Source organism: Vanellus vanellus (genome assembly GCF_965231255.1).
Source record: "Vanellus vanellus genome assembly, chromosome: 2".
Taxonomy (NCBI): domain Eukaryota; kingdom Metazoa; phylum Chordata; class Aves; order Charadriiformes; family Charadriidae; genus Vanellus; species Vanellus vanellus.
This window is the reverse complement of record NC_138906.1, coordinates 11306186-11326533: the sequence shown is the minus strand read 5'-3', so window position 1 is coordinate 11326533 and position 20348 is coordinate 11306186. Positions and strand designations below refer to the sequence as shown.

Here is a 20348-nt window from a genome sequence, read left to right as displayed (position 1 = left end):
AGAAAGCTGTTTATTACAGATTATGCTTCCAGTTTTTTGTCTAGGTCATACCTTAGTCCTTCAGGTAGGATACATTTCTGTTTGCTTTTTGTCAAGGGGACACTCAGGATTTTTCTTCTGTTTTTGAAACCAGTCTACCAGAAATTGATGGTATACCCTGGTTTAACCCCACCTCTTGGTTCCTGCCTATGAATGCTGTGTGAAGCAGTAAGAGCCAGTTTTTCCCTGGCTCAGTGCTACTCCCCCCGGGCCTTTTAACTCACATCGTTCTGGAAGGCGGCTTTGTGTTCAACAGTATCTTAACGACATCATCTCCCTTGACCATCCAGACTTATTTGGCTCATAAATTCTCTAAAAGCTTAGGGCTTTCATAGCTCTACGTAATGGGAGACATTCTGACTTTCAGTCTTCACAGCGTGTGGATTCTTCACTGTGTCATTTTACCTGTTTTTCTCTCTAGCTAGTCCCCCGCTGATGGGTTTTCTCTAGATTGTGTCTGTTATTATTCAATGAAAGTTGATGCAGAGGGTCATTTGTCCAAAGGTTCTTGGTCCTAGATGACTCCATATACACAAATATAATTTAGCATAGATTTGTTCACCATCTTTACTATTTTCAATACCAGAAAGACAAAATGTACTTTTCTTATATACTAGATTATTACAATTTTAGTAACTTTTGGGCGAGATGCTTTTAGATAAAAGTTGGGATGTTGTTAAATATGCTCAGAAATCGTGAGAAAAAATTTGCAATGAGTTAGATGAAACTACTTCAAATGGTTTGAATTCAAAAACATGTTTATCAAAACAATTTTAGTTTTTAATGTTAACCAGCTCATTACACAAAGGACGTACTATCTGTATTCAGAAAACTTAACTGATAACTGTTCGCTACGCTGTTAGCACTTTGAGTACAGCCACATATCATCCTCTCCAAAGTCACCATACAGAAAAAAGTGAATAAGCTTTCATGCTTGTTTTCAGTTCCTAATCTAGAATGAGCTAATTGTTAATGAGAATTAGCTGGTTGAGTTGAACTAAATAAAAATTCCTTTTGTACCAGGATTATGTTGTATTTGATCTACAGCGAACAGATTTTGGTTCAGGGTTCTTAGCCGGTGACTTATAACTCTTCAGTGATTTAACCCTCCTCAGCATTTCAACTCCAAAATATAATGGTCTAATTTGTGTTGTTGTTATTATTAAACTTGTTTGTTTTGAATCAGTCTATCTGAAATGTAAGAGTAAAACGAAACCCCTGTATTTTGCAACCCAAAATTTATATATTCTGGAATTTTAGAAGAGTAACAAAACCTGTTCAGGAAATTCCGCATGCTGAAAATGGACTTGCCCACTCGGCAGGAGCAGTGAAATACTTTCTACAGCAGTTGAGGGATCCGTTATGTACTAGCATTTCCCACAACCACTTCTTTAGTACATAAAGTGGCCTTAGAGAGCGATTGGATCAGTGTAGCTGAGAGTTTCAGTAAGGACTTGTTTTCATGAATGTTGCTGTAATTGTATTTTTTCTTGGGGGAGAGAGGATTGAGAAAGGGATGTTTGTTAACTATCACTGCACAGAGGAGAAATTTTAATGTCCATTTAAGGATCATTTGCACTGAAAACCTTACTGGCAGTTTGCAGTAAATAAATAGTATTAGTAAATGGCTTAGGTGTATGCTGTACATTTATGTATAACTGTACGTGCGTGTTATGTCCATACAGTGAGGTAAAGGGGCTCGAACTATTCCTAGTCAGATCTTTAATCTATGTCAGTCTAAAATCACTCCTGTTTGAGAGGTGATTGTAGTCTGTAAGTACTCAGGAAACTGATTTCACAACTGATCTTTGATATTTTGTGTTCAGATCTTTATGCTTTTTTTCAAGTTCTCTGTTTTGAATAGAGAGGAAGCTGGAACTAAAGGTAGGCATGAAGTATATCTTTCTAACAGCCTGAGTGTTAGACAAATTCATATGTGAAGTATCTTTCTTGCAGCAATTAGAACTTAAGATTATAAACCTAAAATTATGATTTCGGTGGTTTTTTTTTAATCCACTCTTAACTTGTGCACGCAAAATGAAATGCCAAAATATGAACGGTACTTATTTATCAAGCCAACATGAAAGGTACTTATTTTCCAATGCCATTATCTTTGTATGTTTTTCTTCTGCCTCCATAAAGCAATAGAGCATAGTTTCAATCCATCTATTTTTATTGGCCATGATTTTTTTTGGAGTGGCGAAGCTTCATTTTTACAGCTGAAACAGTGGTCTTTTGGTGAGAAAGGGAAGTAGTCCAACATATTTGTACACTGGGGATAATAGCTTGAGTTCTTTTCACCTTCTGCTCTGAAAATGGAACTGAAAAGATTATACTCGGTGGTATAGTTGACAGATGTCAGGGGTGATCCATTCACTATTAGATTCTCAGGCTTCCATGGCTTTGCAAGTCTGACCCAAGGAGATATTAAGACTGCTTCAGTGAACTCCTAAGATGCCAGCTTTTAATTGTGCCACAAAGCAAAGATAAACATTTCCATGTAATACTTGAAGAAAAGATTTGTGATAGTTTAAAGACTTGTCAAAACGGCAGTCTGATTGTCAATGGCAAGAACAATAGGTCACTCCTGCTGTGTTTGTCGAGTGACCTTTCAGATGGTTGGAGCAGTGCAATCTATACCAATCCATAATATCCATCAGCGCTAAGCTTCAGAATGAATTGACAGTTTCAGTGTAGAAAATTGTCCAACAAATCCTCCACTGTGCTGCTTCAGCACTTTATTATGCTGAGAAACCAATCAAATTGGGTGATTTACTTTGTTTACTCTTTTCTCCTTCAAAAAATTGGTATTCCTCCACTGTAGGATTTGTGTGAGAGAGATTTGTTTCTTTCTCAGTGTAACTGCTTTGAACAGTTTCTACTAATTTTAGGTCTGAAATTCTAAAGCAATCTTATAAAACAGTTACCTACAGGATGTTGCTTTCATTTGTATGCTACTTTGGCCGTAGATACAAAACGCATCTCTGTTATAGTGGGGATACTTCAGTGTGAGCTCTCAAATCAGAGAAGTCTTTGCCTTTGTACCAAAGAAGACCTATTCTCCAAAGAAGACCTATTCTCCAAAGACCTATTCTCCGAACATCTAGTTCTTCAAGCATGGAAAACTTTTTTTCCGCTGGAAATAATGCCAACACTCGCATTTGTCTGGCAGGATACGCTCTAAGCTGAGGGCCAAGATCCCACAATCAAAACATTTAAACAATGTTTAGCCTCCTGAGTCTGAGGAAACCCAAAGCCTGACTTTCCAGAACATGTAATTCTTACCACCTCCAGTAAAATTAAACGCAAGCTGCTGCATGCCTAAACAGTTTAAATAGTCAAGCTGGTGTGCAATTTCTTGGGTAGTTAGACTTACATGCACTACGAAAAATCCTAATTAGAGAGTAGAAATTTCATCTCTTTTCACTGCTTGTCATAGTCTTTTGAGCTTTAAAGTCAAGTCATGCCTTTCTGAAGCCATGCTGGGTCACCCAATGCAGAGGAAACTTGCCTGTTTTGTGATTTATCGTAATGCGTGTGCTTGAAGTTTTTCACATCAATACAAGATTACAGACAGCTCATGGCAGCTCTGTTAGCTTGGGAGCCAACTTCTGGCATCGTTGTATTAGTCAATTCCTGGTTATTTCATGTTTTGTCATATGTTAACTCTCAATTCCAGACAGTCTATGTAAAATTATATAGGCTGTAAATCTGTTCACGTTGTGTTAACTTAATTGGATCATACGTGCCTTTCTGTGCATTTAATTTGAGGTAGCTGCTATTCTGCTTAGATGCTGTGAAAAAGCTGAAAATAGATCTTGTGTTCATAGTATAAAATTGCTATGGAATACGATTAGTCTGACTCATTTAACGTGCTGAAGGGTTAGGTTAATTCCAAATGCTTTATATTATTTCTCCACCTTTAGAAAGGTGAAAAATTATACTGCTTTGCATATAATGATTATATACACCATCCTTGCACAGGATGGTGTGCAGGTTAGGACCCTGAAGCTGGGTTGTACAGAACTCTTGGTTTATTCCCCAAGTTTTCTGTTTTCCTAGGCAAGCCGTTAAAGCATTGTATTTTTACGATCTTCATTATTTGTTTCCCCTACCAGCTTTAAATACCTGGTGTCATTTAATTGCATTTAAAAATGAAATTTAAAACAAATAGGAGCTGATAGGTTTTATTGTTCTTTGTTACTGGAAGGTCTTGAAGTTTCTTAGAAGCTGAGCTTTTGTGTTCCACGAGGCTTTTCGGTTCTTTTTTAGAAAATAATAACAAAATGTTCTTGTCCCTTAATATGTATACACAAACAGAAACATTGATTTGACCTTCTCTGCATATCTCAATGTCCTCTTTGAAATTGTTATTCTACCTGCAAGTGCAATTTATCAAGGGGAAAAGATTTGTGCATATTCTTCACTTAACGTCGACAACTAGCTTAAAAAACTAAAAGCAATTATACACATACATAAAAACAGAAATGCTCTTGCTACTAAAGTCTGTTACAATCAGCAAGGGACAGCAGTGCTCACATTAAAAAAGAGGTTAAATGTAAATTTTTTATCCTTTATTTTGTCACTTTCCCTAGCATTCTCTACCCTTGTATAGGTAAATTCCATAAATAGCCATCATTGATTGTAAAGCCAAAAGTTTTGCTGCTAACGCAGCCCGAGCCCCTAGCTAAATAATATACATGGAAAATACTTGGCTATGAATTTATCGAGTAGAGACGATTCTGTCATTGTGTCTCAGCAACATAACTGGTGGAGAGACGTTAATCTAGAGTCTTCCTTGGGTAACTCTTCACATGTAATTACTCACACTCCCTAGCGTTTTCTAGACATAAAATCATTTTCCCCTCTTTAATCCTCCAGATTCCTTATGATACTTAGAAAGTGACAGAGATCATATCCCGCACATTATTGCTTCAGTGACTTAATTCTGATATTGTATATTCCCATATGAAAATGGTATTTCATGCATCTTATTCTTGCACAAGAAAATAAGAGAAAAACAGCTGTCACCATAGCTTTGCCATAGAAAGCAATATTTGCTGTATTTTTTTAATACGAGAGTTCAGATGTGAATATTTTGAATTTCTTCTTATCTGTTGTATGTGCAGAGATGATAGTCTCTTCTACCTCTGTTGTCCTCAGCTTTTGTGCTTCCAAAATCTGTTGAAATATATTATCCTGAAATATGATTCTCACCTGCTGATGTCGATCACTTTACAAGAGAAGAGTCCTTCCAGGGGTCCATCTTTCCCTCCTCTTAGGGCTTCACTTCCCCATGTTTTCCTCTGCTTTCTATCAGGACCAGCTCTTCATTTTTACCTCTAGAGGAACACCCACAGCAAGATTTTGCATTGAGGTGGCTGGTGACCAGCCCATCTGTCACACTAGCGACAGTAATGGCAGGAAATCACTCGGGTCCCTTGAATCAATGAAAGGCAACGGGTAATTGTAGGAGCGCCTCTGGAGTCCCCAGGAGGGCCTCAAGGACGAGCTCACGTTTGTATCCCCATGTAGCCGAACAGATACGGCTGTTGGCCTAGTTTATCTCAACAGACATTCCCATTTCTCTGTTTCCGTGCCTCCTGTACCGCGTTAGCATCCCTGTTCGAATATCACGCGCTGGCTCTTTTGGGGAAGCAGCCGGTGCAGGTACTGCACGGCCCCCCTGTGAGCAGGTTCAGGCTGCTCCGCTGTCTCTGGGCTATCCGCCTTTCATCGCTGAGGCTCCACGTTACGTGTCCCCAAACTAGGGATGCCGCTGGGAGCTGTGCTCTGTTTTTATAAACAGTGGCAGCCCTTAAAACCCTGAGATGCTGCAATATCTCACAATACCATATGGTCAATACTTTTAGTGTATCACACTGTTTTTCGGGTAATTACCATGTAGTTCATTACAAAAGAGTCATGAAATTTTAAGCTTTTGAAATGAGTGAGAAGGAGAAAGCCATTCCTGGGAACGCAGCAAACTGAATCATAAGGCAGTCTCTTATCTGCCAGTACTTTGTCATCAGTGCTGTTCTACCCAATCCTGGGAAGATCAGATAATAAAATACCAAAAATTAATTTTCACGCCTGAAATTTTTTCAAATTTCTTAACTCAGATAACATGTACGCAGTGTAAATGCCTGACCATGAACAATTAGCATGAAGTAATTTTGATCTCACTCTAAATCATTTTTATTTCATGCAAGTGAAATTTCTGGTAGAAAATCAGTGAGGAGTAATTCAGAACACAGGGAATAAATCAGAACAGAAAAAATATTTTAATTTTTCTTTCAAGTAGATATTCTGGCTTTTCACTGGCACTTCTTTGAAGGGTATGGCACGATCTAAAGACTAGACATATCTGCTATAGAAATAAATTTAGAGTAAATTTCTTAATAGTGCGGAGAATGATTTTTATAAAACGTCAGTTTTAAAATCTTTAAAGTTTGGGCCTCTTACAGAAATTTTTGTGTTTCTTTAACATCTTTCTTTTAACACTAGGTTGTTGGATATTCTTTGTCATTTTTAATTTAAACCATCTGCATTATAAATTGGTCTGGGCTTTAAGCTGCCTTGAAGGAGGAGGGAAGATATGAAGGAAAGGAAAGAATGAAAAGTTGGAAGTGCATTAAAATGCATGTCATCAGTTGTCCTCAATCTCATTTATTAATTACTTCTATGAAACAGTAATTTGATATGAAAGAACAATTCTGTGTTTTCCAGGCTTTTTTGCATCAGAGGTTCAGGGCTCGTGGCAAGCGGACTCCGGCACTGTTTCTAACATTCAGCTTAAAATGCATTAGGGAGTACTTTGGTGGGGTCCATTTCAGTCTCAGAAAGAAGGATATCACAATTATGGCACAGATTATTGCCATTATTTCTACGCTTCTGCTAGCGACAAAGCATCTGTATGAATTTGTTGCTATTAACACAGCTGGAGGTAGTGCTTGTTTGAAGTAATGCAAGTACAGGCTGGCGCGGTGTCACACTTCCATTATAACTCTAGAGAGTTGCTCCTTCTCGACTTCTGTATCACTCTCGTGTTTCCATGATGCCGTTATCTCCTCTGACCTTCAGAGCCTGACCACGGCCATTGATTTTTACCAAGTGTCATCTATGTTACAAATTGGTCTGGACTTGAATCTGTCTGTATTAAGAGGTTTAAATTCACACTTACCGGTGGTGGGAAAAGGCAAAAAATTACGGAAAGTGGGAATTTGCTGAGCTGTCAAAACAGAAGTAAGCTTAAAAAGGTTTTATGGCTAATAAAGCCTTTGAGGAAACAAGCATAGAAATACGAAACTGCAGCCCAATGCAATAAAATTGTAGTGTCCTTAAAATGATTACGATGACAGTGCTGTGAAGTCAGGCAGCTCTCAAACAATCCCGTGAGTAGCTCTGTGCTGAGAAGGTATTTCGTTGCTCTCATGAATGCTGAATAAATGTGAACCATTTACAAAATAATCATTATTTAACTAACTTTAAGGCACATGCCATGTTCAGACCAAATTAAATCCATTTAGTGCTGAAATGCATTCCTTGTCTGTCTGTACTGGGGATGTGTACTTCACGATGTCTGAAACTGCACTGGAACACGGACAAAAGACTTAAACCCGGACAGACAAGGCAGGCTGGACTTGAAGCGTCAGTGCCCAGGACTTCCGTTGTCGATTATCGGATGCGTTACTCTCAGGGGCACTTCCAGATAAGAGAAATAAATACAATTTTGGTGTCTAAATGTTGGGTTTTTTTAAGGTTTGGTAGGCTCAGAAATTATTTAATGATAACACTATAAATTACCTCGATGTCAAAACGTTGCCAGTAGTCCTTGCCTCCCACTTACCTCCTTTGTGACCTGGAGCAAACCACTCGAAGGTCTCAGTTTCTTCTCCACTGGATGGATAATATGCATCTTTCTTGTGATGAGTGAAACTTTGTGCCTAAAAAAGAGAAGTAGGAGTTGACGAAGGCTGGATTCAATAGGTTTGTACTGGTAGTTGCCAAACTGATGAGAATGGGGGAATCTTGTCACTGTATTGTCATGTCTTGTCTGACATGCTGTGTGCTACCTAAGGTCACAGGAGCACTCAATCCTTCCATGGGGCATGTGTAGTGGACACCATAGACTATTTATTCCCTCCTCAGGCAAATGGGACATCTTTGCCCTGGGTTACAGGGCTCGTGGCTCAGAAGTTGGCAGCTAGCAGTGAATCAGCCAGGTTTGGCAAGCGACCTTTCAGGTCAGAGAAGAGTGGTGTTGGTGTGCTAGAAAGTGCCGTGAAGCCAGTTCTCAGGAGATAGGAGTCAGTGGGAAGAGGGGAGTGGAAATCTCTTGAGGAACCTTAGTAAAGCTACATCTGTTTAGTGATGGCATCAGCAGCTCTTCCGTAGTTCAGTAACTGCTGAAATTTGCACACAAAGAGATTCACATCCTTCCATTTCATACTTCAGTAACTGAGTTTCTCATCATGTTGTTTGTTAAAATATTTACTAATCTTAGCAAAAAAAAAAAAAAAAAGAAGAAAAAAAGAGAAAAGGCAACAAATTTAACTGTGTCCTTAAAATAAAAGCTTTCCTAATGGTCTTTTCAGCTTCTCTGAGCTGAAGAAGTGCTGTGATCACAGTCTCTGAGACCACATCAATGATAAGCTACTATTCCCATTTTAAATCTTGGCTATTTATATTTGAAGGCCAATGGTCCTCGGCCTCCAGGAGCCAGTGCTAGGGACCCTCTCTTCTCCTTCATGGCAGCACCGCTCCTGGAAGACCCTCAGGAGTGAAGCACCTTCTGATGACATATACCAGACTCTCTCAGGAGAAAAGCTGCTGTTGCAGCGAAACTGCAAGTTGTAGCCACCCTTCAAATCAACAGGAGATAAATGGGGATGCTCTTCATACTGACTTTAAGGAGAGTGAGTCACAGAGCAAGGGCCAGGGTGTCACTGCGGATTAAGAACTGGTTATGAGATAGGAGAGAAAGATTCGCCGTGAACTGCTGCTTCTCAGCATGTAGAGAGATTAGTGGTACCCCATGGGCAAATTGTCTCTCTCAGGAAGAACTATGGAGGATTTAGAAAAATTCCAGATGGATTTAAATACATTGAGGGATTAAGGAGCACAATGGTAGATGAAATTCAGCTGGAATAAGTGTGACAGAATAATAGACATTGACAAAAATAGTTCTTTTTAGGGGAAAAAAAAAAAAAAGAAAAAGAAAAGGTATGCTCAAAACTCCTCATAGTCCAGGCTCCGAGGCTGTGGAAATTTTGAAGAAAAGATTTGCTCTGTTTAGATACATCAATTCTACCCTTGTTATGGTGGGACATATTTTCAGACTTGAAAATTTAAAAGACGGCATGCAAATCCTGAAGTAAGTGGCCTATTTCCCTGCCGCGTATTTCTAAAAGACAAACCAGTCCAATACGTATCGCTGAAGTCAAGAGTTCAGCAGGAGATTTTTAAAAAGAGAGACATTTTTATGAGTAATGAGCATACACATAATCACGTTAACTAGTTGTTTGTAGAATTATACCATAATCTGTTGTATTTCTTTTTAAAAGGAATACTCTTGCTGCTGCACGTAAGGCAGGAAGGACTGATTTCTGATCTCCGCCTGTTCTTTACCAGGCTGCAGCGCAGGGAGCGTGCATGGCAATAGAGTGCATGGCTGAGATTATCATCCAGATCTGGAAACACGAGGTTCATGTGTTTCATGAGGTTCATGTAAGGATAAAATGGCATCATTCTTGTATCTGACCACTGGAGTCAGATACTGAATCACTTGGAATCTGGTCTTTTCGTGTATAATGTTCTCATTTATTTGATCAGGTGTCCCTAGTACTCCTGGCGTAGAATACGGGTGTTCTGCTACTTTTTGACCGGGTTTTGGGCAGCTGCCTGAATACTGGCAGTTTCATAGCAATCCTCCTTTCAAGTTTTCCTGAGGGAATTGAGGCCAATATTGAATACTCTTGCTGGACAACTTTTTTTAGCATCTGTCTTTCTTGATTTTTAGCAGTGTGAACACAACAGTGCCCAAGAGAAAGCAAATCAAAGAATCGGTGGTTTCTGTCTGTCAATGCCCATGCTGCTGCAAAATGGTTTTAGCAACCAGAGAAAACTCAACTTTATTCATCCTAAAGGTGGCCTCTTTATTTGACTTTCTAAAGCATTCCATGTGGTATTCCAGACCCATATTTCTGAACTTCGACTTTCTTTTTTGTTTAGGTTTAGCTTTCTATCTGCAGCACTATCTGTGCTACGTATTAAGAAAGTGATACCATTGCCCTGTCGATGAGGGGAAGCCAATTTGATATCAAGGCTCAAAGACATTATTGAAATGTGGCCGGATGGAACTTTCTTTAATTATTATTTTAAACTATGGAATGCATCTTTCTAAAAATTCAAAAAGACTAGAGAAAAAAAATGTACGTAAGATCAGTACTAAAAAAAGAAAATCTTCATGAAAGATGCTCTTGTGTGTGCCTACTACATGAAAAACTGTTAAAAAACCTTAGATATAAGCACTCAAAATAAATAATGAGGTAGGAACAACCTAATAATGAGGAACAACAAAAATATTTTTGTCAGCTCGTCTCAGATTAGCTTCTAGAGTAAAGTACCACCGCTAGAAGACACTCATCTTTGCTGAACCCATCCAGACAATTGTCGGACTACGTCTTCTGGTAGATTATTTCTGGCAACATGTGAATCTGTAGGGTAAAGACCCAACTGAGAAAAGAATCTTACAGGTCTAAACCAATACTTTCACCTGCAGGGCGTAATCTGCATGTACCTTTCACTGTTTAAGAAAAGCTGGTGACTAAAATTAAATTCATCAGCAGATTTGGTCCATTCAGCTCCTGTTTTCAAGAGTATTGGGTATTTACCTTGTTATCCACAGGATTAATACCTTTTCCCTTTAAGGCTCATTTCTAGGTTTTAAGCTGAAATGCGGTTCTGTCAGAATTTAGGGTGAAAACCAGGCCGCCTCATTTAGGTGCTGAATTTAGAGCTGCTGAATGCTGCACATCTTCTCCAAGGAAGGGGATGTCATCCACTTCATTTGCCATCGTTGAGCTCCCTGATAGAACAGTGAAGACATATCCACACAGGGACATTCAGGCACCTCCTTTCCTCCACTGATTAGAAGGGACCTTGGGAGACTTCAGAATTCAGCCCTGTCCCCGTTTCACTGAGACATGCCAAATGAGTAGGATATTCTGGGATCCAGTGTGTCCAGTGCTCCTCTGCTGAAAGGCACTTTGTGTAGTGTCTTCTGTCTGACTTCTGCTTCTTGCTGCAGGGGTTAGAAAGTGAAGCAGGAGATGAAAGAGAACTTACGGAAGTTAGTCTAAGCAGTTTTAATTCCCACGTTGTAGGTGAGCGCTTTATGTACCAGCCCTGAGCGAAAGCACTGTCCTCTTGACGGCCCAGCGGTTCATCTTCAGGCATAAGAGCAACAGAGGAAGATAGACAACATGCAAGAGAGAACATGACTCTTAAATTGGAGCACTCAGGAGGAAGGAAAACTGCTGGTCCAAACAGTTTTTGAGCCTGTGTCCATTTTACATTAGTAAACATTGAAAGTGGTTTTAAAGTAAACCTTAGTCTAAATAAAAAAATGTCTCCACCACAAAAGTCCTAGGTTCTAGGTTCAGGTTCTACCTTCCTCTGGTTGAGATGTGGATTCAGTACTATTCAAGCTAAACACAGGTGTGGCCAAAATTTTGAACCTTCTCCAGGGGGAACAGGTGGAGTGGAGATGTCACTGTGCTTGACTTTGGATAGCAAAAGAGAGGCTGGATGTAAAAGTGACACCTACCCCCTCAGAAAATGGGCTTTCTGATATTGCCGGGAGGACTGTAATTAAGCGCTCAGGCAACTTTCAGGCTGTAGAGAAATGCCTTGCAATTTTAGTGTAGCGCTCACCACTCTTAAAAATTGTTGAACTGGCCTTCCTTGCCTGTGTCCGCATTTAAGCAAATATTAGGTGGATTGAACCCTACCTTACTTAAGATTTCACTGGGGATTAGACTGACATTTAGGTTTAAGGAGTGCAATTCCCAATGTCAGACCTATTTCTCTATTGTAGATTATTCTTCATTTTTGCAGAAAACGATTCAGTTGAACTAATCTGACAGGGCTGACTGGATGTCCATTATAGTGCTGCATTACAATTGCTAAACAGAGTATTGGAAGGGCACTAGGTACAGTCTGGTAAAGACAATACATAATTTGAATGATGGCACTAAGGGAGCATTTCAGGGTTCGGTAAGTGGGTTTCCGAAGACACTTGGCAATTGGGAGGAGGAAAAGCAAATGAGAGCAACTCTTCGCGAGACTGACATAACCTCAGCGTAACATTGAGCTACATGTTGCTCTCCTTGGGCTGGGAGCAGGCTTGGCAAATGCCAGCAATCAAGCCATCTGTATAACTGGATCAGATTTTTCCTACCAAAATGGATCAATTTACGGGATTGTTTTGACAGGAATGTTGGGAAATACAGGACATATAGTTTTCATCATTGTTTACTTGTTTTTCCTCTTGTTCCCTTTGACATTGGCCAGTGGCTTTTATTAGAGTTTGAGCTCCATTTAGCTCAGCATGCAGAGTGGCCGTGCTGCCAGTGTCGTTCCCTGCAGAACTCCTCCCGTTCCTTCATTTACATGTTTCCTTCTTGTTCTTTAACCAGAAGGGGAGGCTTTGAGCCTTAAATACATAAATCATTAGGTCCAGGTCAAAAATAGGCAATCCATTATTCAAAGCGGTTGTTCTCAGTCGTCAGATTTGTAGTTTGTCTTGGGAATTTCTTGGAAACGGGGCATCCATTTGTAGCATTCTTCAGATAATTGCAGCATGAAGCTGAACTGGTCTTGAGATCAGCATCCAATATTCAGCACCGCTCTTTTGTTGGAGGGGTTTAATTGGCCATTCGTGAGGCACGTCTGGTTTGTAGGGCTCTGGCCTCCTACTCCATTTGCCCACAGCGGGCATTTGGCAAGGCTACTAACTCACCAGGGAGGGAGAAGTTCTCTTCACCTAGATCCAGGTGCGCTAAATATGCTCTAAAATGTACTTTAAAACCAGGTAGATCCCCTGTACTGAAAAAGTTTGGAACAGCATTTTTGGTAGGGGAATGAGGGAAGTTTTATTATAACTAAAAGTTAATTTTCGGTCTTTACATTACATGGTCTTTACTACTACATCTCCTCTGTATTTGGTAGGGAGGAATATATATAGCCTTTAGAGACAGCCAATCGAGCTGATCTTTCGATTCTTGAATCCAAAAGGGATGCAAGTCAAATAATATTAGTCTTTTATACAACAATACTAGGCATCTGACAGAGAAAGTTGGTATCATTGTCTTCATTTTACGGATGGTGAAATTGAGGGTCATGATAGGCCTCATCCAGATGAAGACGTATTCTGTTCCTTTTATAATTCGTTCAGCCACAGATATTCTCTCACTTATGTATAGAACCACTGAAGACAGTGGTATTGTGTAGACAGATTACAAAACTGGCTAGCAAATTCTATACATTTTGTAGCAGTGACTGAGAAGAAAATCACTTAATTTGATTGTTCTAAGTTGTGCCAACTTTCTGGAACCAGATTTTAGAAATGACTCCTCATCACTGTATTTTTCTTGTAAATTGAGCAAATGAAAAGTGAAATCTTTAATAGACAATAGCAAAGAAAGATTATAATCCAATGTTCTATTACTTCAATTACCTCTGGAAGTGGTTTATTCCTTAAAATATTTCTGTTTTCAGCTCCCTCACTGGGAGGGATTTAGATATTGGAAGATACGGAATATTATTTTCACCAATGTCCAGTACACTTTGTGGAAATGTTTTAACAAACAATTACGTAAAGTTGGGCTCCCAAATCCGCTCTTGAGCATTTAAATGCATTACACTAATTTTCAGAAGTGCTCAGCAGCTCACATTAAAGTTAAGGGATATTTATTCCTGTACTTTCATTTCAAATTTGTCTCTGAATAAAATAGCTTTAGTGCCTAGATCTGCTTTTTTTTTTTTTTTCTTTGTTAGACAAAACTCCTGATGAAGTTACAGGGTCCTGATTTGCTAGTGATTATTTTACCTCAGACAAGTAGATATAGATTGGACTATTTATTTTTCACATGGTTAATACGGATAGCAAATTTTTCACTCTCATGTCATGATGTTAAATCATAACATCAGAGTCTTACACTGAACTGAGAATACTATTCATCTGAAGGAATAATGTACTACTACCATATAACATTGGCTGTTTTTAGCATAGATGTAAGCCATATGCTCCAGCAGGTATAACTAGTTTAATGCAAGAGCTGTGCCCTGAAAAGTGAGATTAAACAAAAGCAGCAGTGGAATACCTTGCAAATGACACTCTGCCAGACTTTAAAGCTATATATACCTACGTAAACCCCAAAGGAAATATTTATATTTCATTCCCTATTTATTTCTTCATTATCATTAACTTGTCAAACAAAATATATTCTACAAATAATATGAAGTAGAGACTGGCATCTGAGGGAGACAGTTCTGCTACTGGTTCAGTATCAGGGTCTGAATCTGTCAACTGAAAAATTATATTTAGGCTAACACTCACTGATAGAGATGGCATTAGAAGATAAAGCAATGGAAGGAAGTTAGTTATAAGTGATTTTTTGGTACTTTCTGACTCTCTTTTCATCTTCCAAGCTGCAGAGAAACTTAAAAAGGACTCCAAAAGAATAATGGTAAACTGTGAAATGTACCACATTTTGGTTTAGCTACTATTGTCATACCTTAGCACAGTTGACTTGAAGGAAGGTGCAAAAGAGAAATCTACAGCAAATGAAATGAGAACAAAGGTAGGAACCCCAAAGCAAGCACTATCACAGTATCTCAGCTGGCAACAGCTACGTCATCTGCAAAATGGTGCTATGCCATCCAATAGTTTATTCTTCCCAAGACCAAATGCTGGATCAAAGATGATCAGAAACCTTCAAAGCAATCATAAAATGGAGTGGTAAAATCAAGAAGGACTGTTAAAGACACTGCAGGAGCCTTTAATTTTCTTTGGCAGAAAAAGGGTTGGCCAGCCTCAAGACAACCAGCAAAGCGTAAATAGCATCATCCATGGGTAGGCCTTTTGCTGCCCTTTGTTTTTCCCAGTATGTGTTTTGTGTCTTTGAGGCCCACGTAAGTTGTGATTTCTCTTTTAACGGTTCACCATTACTGTTGTACTGAAATGTCTCATCCCAGACTCCCAAAAGAAAATGCGTATGTGTTGGACCTGTGTCGTAGCGTGTCTGGAAACTGAGGGGCCGTAGCCCAGAGACTCATTCGGTGCCGTGCTGCTCCGAGTGAATTGGAGCCAGCAAGAACTGCCACCAAAAAAGGGTGGTCCCTCTCTCCTCCCCCAGTATAGGGAACTGAAATGACCATCTTGACAGGTCAGACAAAGTAGTCTGAACCCTGCCCCCACCCTTAGCTTTCCTCCAAGTCTTCGGCCTTGATAAAATAGTTTCATCATCAGGGTTGTCTAAAGAGTCTTCTTTCTACTATTGCAATTTCTTTCTGGAGTATCTCCAGAATGGAGATATTTGTTCCTTACCTGAACAACTATTTTTTGTCTGTCTTTCTTGGTTTATGTAACACTTTCCTTTGAATTAATTCCATAGTTGTTGAACCCTCACAATCAATAGATGAATCATATTCATTAAAAAAAATTGACTCCATAATACAAAAACTTCTTCCCATGTAGGACTGAATCAAGCAAGCCGAAACCCAAGCCTAGTACGTGAAAGATCACAAATAGCGGCTGCTCCACAAGTACTGTGTGCTTGCACTGGGGATGTGTGGGAAGACCACAGGCAGGAGGATAGGTGATGTTTGCAAGTTGTCTTCTGGTAACAGTCCCTGTATAAACCCGAAATCAGATGGGCGACGTGGGTGCACGGTGCTGTTGCTGTGTAGGCTAGTTTGCTTAACGCTGTGCTGGTGGGAATGGCGTACTCCCTCTGTGTAAACAAAGCTAAAGGCAATCACTGTACCAAGTGCAAGCCATGCAACGCTGAGCAGCACTGAACTAAAGCAAAGCAGATATAGAGGGTGGAAAATGACGTTCTGGCATTTTTAGGGAAAGGCGTTGAATATTCAACTCTCCGACAGTACAACTGTCACAGAACTGTAATAAACAACACTAGCATGTATCAATGTTAATAAGCTGGAAAACTACTTATATTGGAAAATATTGTGACATAAATTAATCACTTTTAATATGAATCCTCAAATGTGATAGTGTGATCAGTAATAGTACTGGTACCAAAGAGTGCTGGTTCTGCACCTTTTCTGTGCTGTTATGAATGACAATTTCTTAGCCTAAAAAACTATATGTGAGTTTATGAACCTATATGTTTTAATTTGGTATTGGATGAGAGTTACTAAGGCTATTCCTGGACGCTCAGGCTTGCAAAAGAGTGGCCTTCCAGGCCATTTTCTCTCCCATTTTCTCCCCATCATTCAAATGCTCTGATTACATCCCCCATTACTGTCACTACATCGGCTTGTAGCAGCATACCTTGGTTTTGAAGTTGCTTTTCCAGGGGAGGAGGGGTAAGCAGGGGGTGGGAGGTTGAGCTTTTACAAATGAGACTCCCTTGGTTAAAAAAATGACACCAATGTACGCAGCAGACTCTGCCTGTGCCACCGCATAGACTTGCTATTACAGTAAAAGCCCACTTGCTGACACCAATCATTTCCATAAAATTTAAGCCAACATCTTTGGGAGAAAAGATTTAATTAACACATAAGCCCCTGAGTCACTATGACAATCTGCTTTCATAGTGATGGGAATAATCACATTTCTACCCATTGTCAACCCTTGAAATATAGGGGTTTTATGAATAATCTATAGTACATTTTTTTTCCTTACAGAAACAATCAGATTCTTTTGTTACTTTCACACAAGAACATTTCTGTCTTAGACATCTAGAAAAAACTCTAAATTTATCTGGTGCCTTGAGGGGCTACCTCTGCTTGTGTGACAGGAGTTCTCTTGAGCATTTTGGGTTAGTAGCATGGAGGGAGGCTGAGCAATTCCATCCTAACCAAGATCCACATGAGACATCCCATTATTTAAATAGAGGTGCCCTTAGGGCAGTGTATGCAGAACCCAGTGCAATAAATAAATAAATAAATAAATAAACAGTGCTCACTGCAGACAATAAATAAAACTGTGGCAATGACTTCCATGATATAAAATTAGATTCAAAAACTTTCACTGTGAACCAGAAATAATAGCCTGGGTACAGAGCTTTGAAAAATCTTTTTTTTTCCCCTTAGTCTAGTTGAAAAGATCATGTCTAACAGTATATTCTTTTCTTGACACCTCCTTCTCCTACTTGTTATATATCCTTGAAGGAAAAAATACAGAACCTTTTTCCCCTGGGTTAGTCTCGTCAAAGTTGTTTCTCATTTACCGTGGCATAAGTTAGATAAGTATCAAGCTTTTAAGGTCTAATTTTATAATCTTTGGGGCTTTAACAATGTTGAGAATAATTCTATAATCACAATTTAGACACAAAATGTTGTATCTGTTGTTCTCGCTGGACATTGCGATGCCATTTCCTTACCTTTTTAGTTTCTTAATACTTCTGTATTTGGTTCCACAGTATTGAACAACAGCTAAACAAGGTATGATCTGTATATTAGGGACAGAATGTTCTTAATGCATCTTTAGAGTTGTAACAACTCTAATAACCTGAAATTTTTGCAAACATAAATTTTGCATCTTGATAAGTGCTTTTTAAAATGTTAGCAGTCCTCTTGTGTTAGGCTTGATTGCAACCTGTTTTCCAAATTAAAAAATGTAAATGTGGCATTGACAAAGGTTAAAAAGATTTAAAGCGGGTTCTGTCAGCAGTGCATACAGACACCAAACCAAATCCCATGTATCTAATCAGTGTCCTCTGGACTGTGTGCCTTGCTCCATTGTTTACTCTCAATTCCATAATAATTTTGTATCCTTTCACTGGGCGAAGATTCATTTTAAAAACTAATGAATTTAAAAATATGCTTTTCCCTTGTCCGTTTGATACCGAGCCTGCAATTTGACTTTCATTGTTTGTTTCCCTCCTTGTCTCGTCAATCCTTTTCTCTCTTTCTGTCCTTTTACTTTATTACATTTTTTATTGAGGACTGAGATGAACTGGTTGCTGCATCATGGGCCCATTACACTTCCTAACAATTCCATTTACACCTTATTGTTTGTCTTATTGCTGGAAAATTCAGGTGATTCATCATGCCTGAAGAAGCACCTGATCCCAATTCCCTTGATATCACGATCACTATGTGACAGGAATACAGTTAGTGGTGGCTTTCAGACTCTAAGAGGCCAAGGTGATAACTCTTTTGGGACTTTTAGCCTCTCAAGTATTGATGAGTTCCATTTTCGTAATGCTCTGTTTTCTTGCTCCCTTTCAACAGCCCCCTGAGTGTGGAAAAGGGCTTGGAGTTAATAAAGGAAGTGGCAGATCTCCTGAAGCTGCAGATGAGTGCCTTCGATGATGTCAAGTACGTACATGGAATTTGCCCCTTTTTATTTTATTGGATTTCTCATTATTTTTTGAATAGTTTGTCTTACAAGGAAATATCGACTCTTTAATGCCAAAATTAATGAGAGCGTGCGGGAGACAAAAAAGAATATCGTGGTGATCTTTGTAACGTCCCCTACACACGGGAACAAATTATATGGAAAATAAAATATAAAGACTGAAATTTTTCTATGCTTCTGTAGGGAAAAATAGTCTGTTCAAAGTGCTGTAAAAATATTACCAACCTTATTTAACAGTTTCTAGCTAAGGAAAGTCTTGTTAAGGGTCATTATACCCAGCGTTGCTGAGGGGGAAAATGACATCAGAGATGGATAAGAACTTGGGTCCCTGGCTTTGAGCCTGGCACGTGGCACACTAGGTCATGCCGCTTGGTCAACTACTCATTTAACAAGTCACAGGGAGTTCAGCTATGCCGAGCTACGGGTTTTCTTCATATGATTCATACTGATGACTGCTCTGCATGTTAATCTCCTGAAATAGGAAGTTATGCTTTGCGTTGTTTGGTAAAAAATTTTAGATTGGGGATTTTCTGAAATCATTTTGGTAGGAACATTTACTTCACAAAACTTAATCCTTCCTTCGTAGAAGTGAAAATAAAAATAGTTTGATAGAAAAGTAACGGAAAAGAAGGGTCAGCTGTGGGAGGGTTTTGACAGCTTGCTGGAAAGAAGTCCCATCTTGGCGCATAGAGAAGAACTGATGCCTGGGTAGCATCCAGTTCCGTTCTGTCTTTCAGAGGGTTTGGGGCTGCTTGTTTTGGCCCATGAGTCAGGTTCCTGAAGCGCAGCATCTTTCTCAGCTTTGCTTGTGCTGCCATCAGCTTTTGTTTAACCTTCAGTTCCAGTGGATGCAATTCATCGTTTAATACTGTGCTTTAAGCCATAGTCTGAAGATGTTTCGTCTTTAGTGGAAGTGTTTATTACTAATCGGGAAGAAGATTCTACCCCTTCTATTACTGTTTATGTAGGGAGGAATAAACTACTGGTGAGAAAATCCTTTTAGAAATCTGACAAATACCAGGCATAGTTGCTTTAGTTGTTTATAAGGAAAATATTCCCATATTTTGTTTGCTAGAACAATTCTTTGTATTGCTGAAAGTATTTTTGCTTGTATTTTATGAAATGCATTTTGTATGAAAACTGAGGTTTGAAATTACAAAAAATGACGTTGTTATACGGTCTTCCTTGTAAACCTTGCCACCTTGACTTTGAACACTAGCAGATAAAATCTGCTGCACGTTATAGGGGTAATCCCAAGGAACGACGTCTCTGCTGGAATCAGCAGGTTCTGCTTCATTAACTTCATGCATTTACAGTACAAGAGCACTTTCACCTACCTTTCTAATTGTTAGCATAAAGCCTTTTGGTTATTTTTTTTTTTTTAATCATTTGATAAATAACAACAACATTGCAATTGGCAGGCTGTAGATTTATTCTCTAATGAAAAATATCCCTCCAGTGATACAGCTAGCTACAAACAACCTTTTGTTTTTTTTAATGTGTGACATTAGGGAAGCTGGTTATTTTGTGTCCATTAATATGCAGTCGTATGACTGTACTGGAAGTATTTTTATTGTATAGTTGGTATTTTAAAAGTGCATTTTGAATGACAGTAACTCCACGCAGGACCAAGTATTCTGTCTATCAACACAAACACAGTCTTTTCCTTTCGAAAAGATCTATAGATCTGTGAAAG

At 39.1% G+C, this 20348-nt stretch overlaps 1 protein-coding gene across 1 annotated transcript in view; it reads left to right on the top strand.

The window, feature by feature from the left end:
• The window catches only part of PTPRN2 (protein tyrosine phosphatase receptor type N2), a gene marked incomplete at both ends in the record, with an annotated part of 658801 nt that overhangs the window by 266086 nt on the left and 372367 nt on the right, over positions 1 to 20348 (top strand). Inside the window, one exon of the mRNA XM_082499676.1 lies at positions 18526 to 18612. Coding sequence (XP_082355802.1) covers positions 18526 to 18612 — 87 coding nt within the window. The remainder of the gene's footprint in view (positions 1 to 18525; positions 18613 to 20348) is intronic.